We start from the raw sequence: 11,760 nt of genomic DNA, 5'->3' as shown, positions 1-11,760 counted from the left end.
ACCCAGGAGCGCAAAAACGTAATTAGTAATATTATTCCTCTAACTACAAGGCCACTGAGCAGGTGTCCCTGTGGTTAGAGTGTCCACCCTTAGATCGGTGGTTGTGAGTTCAAACCCCGGCCAAGTCATACCAAAGACTATAAAAATGGGACCCATTACCTCCCTGCTTGGCAATCAGCATTAGGGTTGGAATTGGGGGTTAAATCACCAAAATAATTCCTGCTGCTCACTGCTCCCCTTACCTCCTATAGGGTGGAACAAAGGGATTGGTCAAATGCAGAGGGTCATTTCACTACACCGAGTGTGTGTGTGACTATCAGTGGTACTTTAACTTCCATCCATTCATCCATTTTCTACCGCTTATTCCCTTTGGGGTTGCGGTCAGCTACAATCGGCGAGGTGCACCCTGGACAAGTCGCCACCTCATTGGAAAGCCAACACAGATAGACAGACAACATTCACACTCACATTCACACACTAGGGACCATTTAGTGTTGCCAATCAACCTATCCCCAGGTGCATGTCTTTGGAAGTGGGAGGAAGCCGGAGCACCCGGAGGGAACCCACGCAGTCACGGGGAGAACATGCAAACTCCACACGGAAAGATCCCGAGCCCGGGATTGAACCCAGGACTACTCAGGACCTTTGTATTGTGAGGCAGACGCACTAACCTCTCTGCCACCGTGCTGCCCATTACTTTAACTTTATTATTAATATGTTTCCCAACCATCCATCCATTTTCTACCGCTTGCCCCTCTCATGGTGTGCTGGAGCCCATCCCAGCTGCACTCATACCACCTTAGTATGTTTCCCATGAGTTTATAGTACGCGTAAACCTGTGCATCTAATTCAAATCTGCAGGGAGTCAAATAGTACAAAATGTAATCTACATAGGGTGAATAGGTCTGAAACATTTTCAACGAAGATAACTCCATTCAACCTTTCTGGACAATATAAAAATTTCCACACAAATAAAAAAAGGCAAAACTAAAATTGGGTCGACCTGCCCAGCAAGGTCTGCCTTATTTTTTTTCTTTCAGAAAGTTGGCAACCCTCACTGTAACCCTTGTTAATGTGAGTTTCTTCAAGGTCACAATGAGCCATAAGATTAATTTCTCTCTTTACTGTTCCTGACATCTTTTAAAAATTGTGTCTCAGACCAATGAAACAGATCCAAATTACAACGGAGCAATGAAACAACTACTCTCATTTAAACATCGGGGGGAACAATGGTGATGGAAATGTGCTGCTCTGCCACCTTACAAAAGCACCTTGAGGATTCTAGCGGGAACTCTCATTCAACCCTTCTTCGATTACGCTTGCACCTCCTGGTACCCCAGCACCTCCAAAACCCTCAAATCTAGACTCCAATCATCCCAGAATAAGCTAATCCGGTTACTTTTAGACCTCCACCCCAGATCACACCTCACTCCAACCCACTTCTCCAAAGTGGGCTGGCTCAGGGTGGAGGACAGAGTAAAACAACTTGCACTGAGCCTGGTCTATAAAATCCGCTACACCTCCTTGATACCGAAGTACATGTCAAACTATTTCCTTAACGTAAATGACCGCCATAACCACAACACCAGGGGGAGCTCCACAAACCACGTTAAACCCAGATTTCGATCTAACAAAGGTCTTAACTCATTCTCTTTCTATGCCACATCAATGTGGAATGCACTCCCAACAGGTATAAAAGTAAGTGCATCTCTATATTCCTTCAAAACCGCTGTAAAACAACACCTCCAGGCAACTTCAACACTTTACTAATACCCTCCTCCATTCACATCCCATCTCCCCGGATTATAAACAACTCAAATGTACTTCTAATGTATATACTTGTTCTTATGCTATGTGAACTCACTATGTTCTCTGCTGGCTGTACATATCCTACTAAATAAGACCTACACTGTTTCAATGTCCACATTTCTCTGTTGATGCAATTGTTGATGACTGAAGTTCTGATATGAACCAAAGCTCCTCATCCCACCCCCCGGATTGTAAATAATGTAAATAATTCAATGTACATACTATGATGATTAACTTGTGTGATGACTGTATTATGTTGATAGTATATATTTGTACCATGAATTGATTAACGTGGACCCCGACTTAAACAAGTTGAAAAACTTATTGGGGTGTTACCATTTAGTGGTCAATTGTACGGAATATGTACTGTACTATGCAATCTACTAATAAAAGTATCAATCAATCAATCAATTTACAGAACACAATGACAGAGTGCTCCACTATGGAGAACGACTTTAAACACACTTTGACAAAGTTCAAAGTCAACAGGCTAAGCTTTGGCAAACGTGGCTCCTGAAATCAGACAAACAACGCCAGCTTTAAAAAGAAAACATGAGCGTGGTAATGCCTCTGCAAAGGCTGCACACAATTCTCAGCTGCCACAGCAAAATAGTTGAAATAAGCCCCAGACAGACATCCACAGCTGGATTCTGGTCTGCCATGAGTCTCCTGGTCCTTTGGCTCCTCAGATTGATTGAATGCAAATAGCTTGCCTCAGCAGAATGCATTTCATGGAAACCATAATGCAGCACAAATACACAAACATGTTAGTGTGAGGAAATTGTACCTGCAGTTTTGAAAGAACAATGCACGCTACGGACAATATTTGGGCTGTCTTATACGCACAAAAGAGAAATAAATGCACTTCTGACGACGTGGCGAAGTTGGGAGAGTGGCCGTGGCAGCAATCTGAGGGTTACTGGTTCAATCCCAACCTTCCACCATCCTAGTCAGGTCCGTTGTGTCCTTGGGCAAGACACTTCACCCTTGCTCCTGATGGGTGCCGGTTAGCGCCTTGCACGGCAGGTCCCGCCATCAGTGTGTGTGTGGATGGGTGAATGTGGAAATACTGTTGTGACGGACTCCCAGCCGTCCTCGTGTCTTCTTTGTCCTCTTCTTCCTTTTCTTGCGTTTCTCCAATAATTTTTCCCTCAATTTCTTGAGGTTCTTCGACTTTGTCTTCATCTTTAATTTCTACTTCATTTTCATCATCTTCTTCATCTTCTTTATCTTCCCAGAATTTCTTCAATTATTTCTTTTTCTTCATCATATCTTTGGACTTCAACTTCTTTAACCTCTTTTCCATCATCATCAACTTCTTCTTCGTTAACTTCTTTTCTTTCAATTTCTTGAGATTTTTTGACTTCGTCTTCATCTTTAATTTCTACGTAATTTTCATCATCTTCTTCATCTTCTTTATCTTCCAGAATGTTTTCAATTATTTCTTTTTCTCCATCATTTTCTTGGACTTCAACTTCTTTAACTTCTCTTTCATCATCATCAACTTATTCTTCAACATAAATGTTATCATTAACATAATCTTCATCGTCGTCATAAGTTTCTTCATCAACATACATTTCATCATTAACGTAGACTTCACCATTACAGCAAACTTCATTTTCAACGAAAATGTCTTCCTTACAAACTTCTTCATATTCTTCTTCAACGAAAGCCTCATCAACGTAAACTTCTTCTTTGTGCCTTTTCTCCCCCAGGGGGCAGTCGTCCTCCTTCCTGTTGGCCGACCGCTGGCCCTGGTGGTCGGTCGCCGCTACTGTCGCCTCTCGAGTCCCGCCTCCCAGGTAGATGGCATCGACACCGGCTTTCTTGGCTTCTTCATTCGTTGTCTCCAGCAACGCTAGCATCATCTGGGTTTCCTGAGGTTTTTTCTCAAGCAGCCTGGTGTAACTTGCCACGAGAGCCCAGATGACATCGTCGTCCTCCGCTTCCACTGGTGTCTTTTTGTTGGGCGCCAATGTGACAGACTCCCAGCCGTCCTCGTGTGGGTTGCGGTGACACTGGACACACGACGTGTCATAGCAGGTTTGATTTACTTTTATTGTTTCCCACGACCTTTCTTCGGGCCAGTCGGGCGCGCCCATTTCTAGTGCGTCGTCTCCTCTTCCTGGTCGCGCTGCACCTTTCGGTGCTCGCCTGCTGCGTCTGTGGCGGGGACTCATTTTGGCGTGATCTCGGTTGTCGATATGGGTTGTCGGGCTCGTGGTCGGGCCGCCGTGGTTTCCTCCTCTCTCTCCTGATCGTGCCCCCTTCGCCTCTCTTATAATCTAGGAGCAGATGCGCAGATTGTGAGCAGGTGTGTGTCTTACGCACCTGACTCAGATTGCCGTCCTTGTGCCGCTCCGCGTGCGTCACGCCTCTCCTCGCCGCCGCATGCCCCGCCTCCTGGCCTCCATTCTGGTCCAGAACGCTTCTGTCCGCTCGCTGTCGGCCCGTCGGCTGCGTCTCTCCACAACTGTCAAAGTTGTATCATCCATGTATCCATTTTGTTACAAAAAAAAATATAATAATAAAAAAAAGTATATATATATATATATATGTATATGTATATATATTACGAAAAACAAAAAAATAGTAATTGTTGGTCATATCAAGGGGCCATTTTGGCAGACATGGATGGCATCAAAGTAGCCATGGCTACAAAGCTGCGAAAAATCCCTGAAGAAACCTTTGTGAGTGCATGACGGTGTGGCAGAAAGGCTTTTAGTTTTATGTTTTAGTTTTATATTTATGATATAATGTTTGCAAATTGTCACATTCAGCTCTGGGTCCGCAAATAGACAGCTTCTACTAGAAGGGGACTGTATTACTGTATATAGATCCTTTTATGAATCTCGCTCGACATGAGTGTAGCCTCTAAAAAGAAATCAAGAAGTACAACAATAATAGTAGTGAGGCAAAACTATTTCTCTGGAAATGTGTCTGCCTGTCCCTTTTTAGGGGCTCATATCATCATAGCGTCATATTCCATATGTAATGGAACATGAGGCATGTGAGAAGATGATGACTGGCTGAATTGGTTGTGATCTTGCACACAGCTGCCCTTCTAGGAGCACATCAGTCAGTAAATATGTAGCTTCCCAAAAAAGAAAAACATAATCCCTGACTTTGAAGCTGAAGAGGACTGATAACTTTGTTGCTCTGTGGATTTGTCGCCGGCGTAGGGGCTGAGAGTCTGGTCCCTGGGGATGATGGGGGCACATCAGAAAGCACTGTGCCTGTCATCTTATATCTGTCCTGTCCCATCCCCTTTCTTTGTCATCGACGATTGGATCCGGGATAATGACTCTCTCAGGGACCCTTTACGGAAGGATGGTCATTATGCAGATACGGTTGGTGGAAAAGCCACAAATGAAGCTATTCATAACAATCCGCCACAGTACGGTAGCATGAAGAAAAAACAAGTGCATTCCATGTTGTACGTTATCTAATCACCCAAAGAAAATGTGTGAGGAAACCGTGTCACCCGTAACGATATTATCCATTCAATCCTGACAGATGCAAAGCTTTGTTATTATTAACAGTTGCATTCATAAACCAGTGGGTTGACAGTAACTTCTGATTTGTTTCCTTACATTTATTGATACATCAATGTTTCCATCCGCATATGAATGTTAACTGTGACGATCTATCACTTCACGTCTGGTTATGTTTCTTTAGTGTTTATTTTCTGTCAGCACTCTTGTTTTTGTTCCACTTCCTGGATGTCTCCCTGAGCGCTTGTTACCCTCATGTTCATCTCCGGCGGGCCGTCCCACGGCGCCGTCATCTTCTTCTCTGCAACCTGCTGCTTTCCTGCCTTTACACACAGATCACACATCTCCTCTTCATCGGCCAAGAAAGTGGTCGTTCCAGGGATACTCTTTGCGTCACGGGCAACAACGCCCAGAACCCGGGCGTGGACCTTCACGGCGGCTGAAAAGCCGTCCTCTCAGCCAACCTCGTCAGCGGCCGTTGTGGCTGTTTTATGAAGTGAAGTAAATTATATTTATATAGCGCTTTTCTCTGGTGACTCAAAGCACTTTACATAGTGAAACCCAATATCTAAGTTACATTTAAACCAGTGTGGGTGGCACTGGGAGTAGGTGGGTAAAGTGTCTTGCCCAAGGACACAACTGCAGTGACTAGGTTGGCAGAAGCAGGGATTGAACCTGGAACCCTGAAGTTGCTGGCACGGCCTCTGTACCAACCGAGCTATACCGCCCAACTCCATCCGCGCTATCGGCAGCGGGCACGGTCCTTCACGGCTGCTGGTGCGCCGGTGTCACTCGCGTCAGCCTCCTCCTTGCCCACTGATGTTGCCACTCAGTGGTGGTCCGCCTCGCTAGCTGCAGCGGCGTTCGAGGCGTCGCCGTCACCTGGCTCTCCCTCGCTGGCTGCGGGGACACAGGATTTTTGACCCGCCGCCATCACCACACTCCCGTGACATTTGATCGTTGTCTTTTGTTGGGACGTCTAAAATCCGTCCCTAAAGGGGGGGGTACTGTGATGATCTGTCACTTCACATCTGTTTCCTTGGTAGGTGTTTATTTCCTGTCAGCGCTTTTATTTTTGTTCCTCTTCCTAAATGTCTACCTGAGCGCTCGTTTCCCTCACCTGTGCCTGATTGGGAGCCTGGCACACCTGGTTGCAGTCGCCAATCAGGCTGCTATTTATGCCTGCCTCGCCTGTTTGTCAGTGGTTGAGGGTTGATTATGTCAAGAACTATTTGCTGCAAGCATGACTGCTCCTCTCTTGTGTTGAATTGTTACTGACTTAGTGCAGGGGGGAGTCATTTGATGGCTCGTATTTGACACGCGCAGCTACGGAGTGTTGATGAAACATAGCTGCTTGCTGTTCTTTTTGGCATATTCAGTAGCTTGGACCTTGAATCCTGCTGAGTGGCTCTTGATCTTCTTCCCTTTGTGCGATTTCGGATGATTGAGGTCGGCCTCCTCCATTTTGAGGGTGATGGTGTCGCTCGTGACGTAGCGAGTTTGACCCGGTGGAGGTTCTGGGCAATGTGCTAATTTGGCGAGGCGAGTTTGACCCGGCGGAGGTTCTAGACATGCGCTAATGGAAGTGATGTTTTACGAGACGAGTTCGACCCGGCGTTGATCCTGAGCTGGCGGTAGTGCTGAGCATGTGCTGATTATTTTACGGGGGGAGTTTGACCCGGCAGTGATTCTGGGCAGGCGCGTGCTGTGTGCCCGGCGGCAATTCAAGGAAATACGGTATATCTTTTATACACACATTGGCCCCCTATACACATTTTCTCTCAATGTGGCCCAGCTCTGCTTTAGCTCGGTTGGTAGAGCGGCCTTGCCAGCAACGTGAGGGTTGCAGGTTCAAATCCCGCTTCCGCCATCCTAGTCACTGGCGTTGTGTCCTTGGGCAAGGCACTTTACCCACCTACTCCCAGTGCCACCCACACTGGTTTAAATGTAACTTAGATATTGGGTTTCACTATGTAAAGCGCTTTGAGTCACTAGAGAAAAGCGCTATATAAATATAATTCACTTCACTTCACTCTTGTGTTTAATATAATTAAGACTTTTACCTAAACATCAAAACACCAAACTTTTAATTTTCCTAAAGGAACTCTCCTGAAGGAATCAATAAAGTACTATCCATCCATCTATCTATCTATCTATCTATCTATCTATCTATCTATCTATCTATCTATCTATCTATCTATCTATCTATCTATCTATCTATCTATCCATCCATCCATCCATCCATCCATCCATCCATCCATCCATCCATCTATCTATCTATCCATCTATCTATCGTCTTTCTGTGTCCTGCATCTCCGGGTCACAACTACCGCTGCCATGCGAGTTCCTGACAGTTAACATTTAACAGTTAACAGTTAACAACCCAGAAAAAAGGAGTTGGCTAAGACGTTCTGTGTTGGTTGATTGTTCTTGGATAGTCATCTCCTCAATGGAATTATCAGAACAAGCATCAGTAAGTTGAAGTCCAAGCCGACGATGACGCTGAGCTGACATCAGAGAAGGCGAGTCCCGCCTGAGTTGAATAATCTGCTTTCTGGGGGCGTTCTGGCTGCCTTTTTTTTTTTTCCTATTTGGCTTTCAGCGTGTCAGAGTTTTTTTTTAATGGTGCTCCTCTGCTGTCGCTGAAGTGCAGCTGGGCTCATGGCAGAGATGGAATGCCGCGTGTTGTCCATTCAGAGTCACGTTGTCCGCGGATATGTGGGAAATAAGTCGGCGTCGTTCCCTCTGCAGGTGCTGGGTTTTGAAGTGGACTCCATCAACTCTGTGCAGTTCTCCAATCACACAGGCTACGCCCACTGGAAAGGTCAAGTCTTGACAGCCGACGAGCTCATCGTGCTGTACGAGGGCATCAAGCTGAACAAAGTCAACCACTATGACTATATCCTCACAGGGTACAGCAGGGACACGTCCTTCCTGGCGACAGTGGTGGACATCATTAAAGAGCTGAAAAAGGCCAACCCCCGTCTGGTATATGTTTGTGACCCGGTGATGGGAGACCACGGTGCAATGTATGTCCCGGAGGAACTGCTGCCAGTTTACAGAGACAAAGTAGTGCCTTTGGCGGATATCCTTACGCCCAACCAGTTTGAAGCAGAGCTACTAACTGGAAGAAAAATCCACACAATAGAAGATGCTATTGAGGCAATGGAATTGCTTCATAAAATGGGTCCTGAGATGGTGGTCCTCACGAGCACTGACTTGCCTTCACAACAGGGAGACCAGCACCTGGTGGCCCTTGGCAGCCAGAAAATAGCGCAACCCGACGGGAGCGTTTGCGATCAGAAGATCCGCATGGACATCCCCAAAGTCGACGCGGTATTTGTGGGGACGGGAGACCTGTTTGCCGCCTTGCTGCTTGCCTGGACACACCATCACCCCAAAGACCTGAAGGCTGCCTGTGAAAAGACGGTTTCCGTCATGCATCATGTAATCAAGCGCACCATTACCTACGCTAATGAAAAAGCCGGCCCGGGGAAAAGGCCAAGCCCCGCGCAGCTGGAGCTGAGGATGGTCCAGAGCAAAGGCGACATAGAGAACCCGACCATCGTAGTGGAAGCTAAAGTTCTACATCAGCCGTAACGACTTAGCTTCATAAACACACATTGCCACAGGTAATGTAGGATCTTCCCATCCGGGTGTTAAACTCGGGAAGGGCCAATACCTATCTGTACGGAGGAGACACTCCAGAATCACTGCCGTGCATCTCTCCCTATTAGGATGTCTGTAGAGTCTTAGAATCAATCAATTAGCCAATAGGACCTATTTTTAGAGGGTAAAACACTTGACTAGTAAATGTACTTGAAGATCATGCATGCTTGTCCATGCCTCAGCTTGTTTAGGCTTCACTACCAAGTCCGAGCTCAACATAGGTGCGTTGTGATTTACAGTAGGGAAGGAATTCATTATGGGTGGATCTCACGTGAGAGGAAGAGGGGGGGTAAATCGTTTTGAAAATGATGGAAAGCGACCTGGGGATAGGTTGATTGGCAACACTAAATTGGCCCTAGTGTGTGAATGTGAGTGTGAATGTTGTCTGTCTATCTGTGTTGGCCCTGCGATGAGGTGGCGACTTGTCCAGGATGTACCCCGCCTTCCGCCCGATTGTAGCTGAGATAGGCGCCAGCGCCCCCCGCGACCCCAAAAGGGAATAAGCGGTAGAAAATGGATGGATGGAAAGCGCCACTCTGCATGGCAACTGACGCTGTGGTCAAAGTTGGAATTGCCACAAAACACTATTTACCATATTCAACACTGCTGGGGTGTCAAACTCATTTTAGTTTCTGGACCACATGGAGAAAAATCTAGTGGGCCGGTCCGGTAAAATCACGGCAGGATAACTTAAAAACAAAGACGACCTCATATTGTTTTCTTTCTTTAAAAATAGAACAAGCCCATTCTGAAAATGTACCAATCATAATGTTGTTGGGGGTTTTTTACACTTATTAACACATTACACACTGTAATAGCTTGGTTGGTAGAGTGGCCGCGCCAGCAACTTGAGGGTTGCAGGTTCGATTCCCGCTTGTGCCATCCTAGTTACTGCCGTTGTGTCCTTGGGCAAGACACTTTACCCACCTGCTCCCAGTGGCACCCACACTGGTTTAAATGTAACTTAGATATTGGGTGTCACTATGTAAAGCGCTTTGAGTCACTTGAGAAAAGCGCAATATAAATATATAATTCACTAATTCAGTACTGGCCAAGCTTCAAGAAGTACACTTTGTCACACTGTGGAGAAAAAACAACAGGGAAGACGCTGAGCCTGTAAGGCTGTTTGTTGGCTGGGAGACTGAAAGATAACGGTCTCAAAACACACTGTGGATGAAAAGAATAAAAATAAACTAAGACCTGTTGTTGGAAAGAGTCTAGATTGCTCAAGTGTAACCTGGATCCGTTCAGAAAAGCAACTGGCATCCAATATTAGCAGTTTTGAGTCACTACTGTATATTGGCTCTAGGCAGAGGCCTCTGATCAATCCCAGTTTGGATCCATGTTAAATTGTAGGCTATTCTCTTTTAATATGATTTGTCCACAGTGTTTTCCACGGATTGCAAATATACTTATGGTAGTGGGGCGTGGCTAAGGGCATAGTGGAGGCGTGGCCGAGGCAGTATCATAATTTGCATAATCACAGATGATGCATATATATATTTTAACATTGTTTTTCTGAAGCTAACCAATAATAAATAAAATGTTTCTTACCATTGATGTGACTTTTTGAACAGGTGTACTAGAAAATGGATGGATGCATTAAAATTCATGAGAATGTTTTATATTTGTAACGTTATTTTTAACACTTTGATTACCAGAGGAATTATTCATTGTTTATCGTGTTAATTAATGTCAGCTAAGATGTATCGGAGAGCCGGATGTTGTCATTAAAAAAGCTACATCTGGCTCAAGAGCCATAGGTTCCCTATCCCTGCTTTGGAGGCATCACAGGGTAAATATTCATTCATAAACTTATTGTAAAGTTACAAAGTTAGAAAATTAATTGAACTGACTCGATCTGTTTGTGTCACATTCTTATGCATCATATAGCGATTACTTGGAATTTGTTGGTTAAAAAAAGTAGCTTTGATTAAGTTAAGCTACATTAGTTGTTTAATCGTAGCTTATAAACTTTAAGTTAAAGGGGAACATTATCACAATTTCAAAAGGGTTAAAAACAATAAAAATCAGTTTGGCTTGTTCTTTTTTTTGAAGTTTTTTTCAAATTTTTACACCTCCCGGAATATCCCTAAAAAAAGCTTTAAATTTCTTGATTTTCGCTATTTGCTATGCGACTGTCCATTTCCCTGTGACGTCATACAGTGCTGCCAATACAAACAACATGGCGGTTACCACAGCAAGATATAGCAACATTAGCTCGGATTCAGACTCGGATTTCAGCGGCTTAAGCGATTCAACAGATTACGCATGTATTGAAACGGATGGTTGGAGTATGGAGGCAGATAGCGAAAACAAAATTGAAGAAGAAACTGAAGCTATTGAGCGAATAGCTATTGACACTATCGGCCATAGCATGGGTGTACCTAATGAAGTGGCCCATAGCATGGCTGCCTTATTAGCATCGCCGGTAAAATGTGCGGACCAAACGATCAGGACTTTCCCATCTTGTGACACTGGAGCAACTTAAATCCGTCGATTGGTAAGTGTTTGTCTCGCATTAAATGTGGGTATCTAGTTTCAAATGTACATACAGCTAGCGTAAATAGCATTTTAGCATCGATTAGCATAGCATGTTAGCATCAATTAGCTGGCAGTCATGCTGCGACCAAATATGTCTAATTAGCACATAAGTCAACAACATCAACAAAACTCACCTTTGTGATTTCGTTGACTTAATCATTGGAAATGCATCTGCAGGTTATCCATACATCTCTGTGCCATGTCTGTCTTAGCATAGTCGGTAAAATGTGAAGACACTCTGGCA

The 11,760-nt window shown here is 44.9% G+C and overlaps 1 protein-coding gene across 1 annotated transcript; it reads left to right on the top strand.

Moving 5' to 3' along the window:
• The first annotated feature begins 7,778 nt into the window (after positions 1-7,778).
• On the top strand, positions 7,779-10,008 carry LOC133563829 (pyridoxal kinase-like). The gene has a single exon (XM_061918096.1). It carries the CDS (start codon positions 7,965-7,967, stop codon positions 8,901-8,903), a length of 939 nt encoding a protein of 312 aa, XP_061774080.1. The 5' UTR covers positions 7,779-7,964; the 3' UTR covers positions 8,904-10,008.
• The last annotated feature ends 1,752 nt before the right edge of the window (positions 10,009-11,760 follow it).

This window comes from Nerophis ophidion, linkage group LG12 (genome assembly GCF_033978795.1).
Source record: "Nerophis ophidion isolate RoL-2023_Sa linkage group LG12, RoL_Noph_v1.0, whole genome shotgun sequence".
Classification (NCBI taxonomy): Eukaryota; Metazoa; Chordata; class Actinopteri; order Syngnathiformes; family Syngnathidae; genus Nerophis; species Nerophis ophidion.
This window is presented reverse-complemented; position numbering and strand designations above follow the sequence as displayed.

Bases quoted from the DNA above. Each gene is read 5' to 3' on its own strand.
- LOC133563829 (XM_061918096.1), top strand. From the start codon at position 7,965: ATGGCAGAGATGGAATGCCGCGTGTTGTCCATTCAGAGTCACGTTGTC.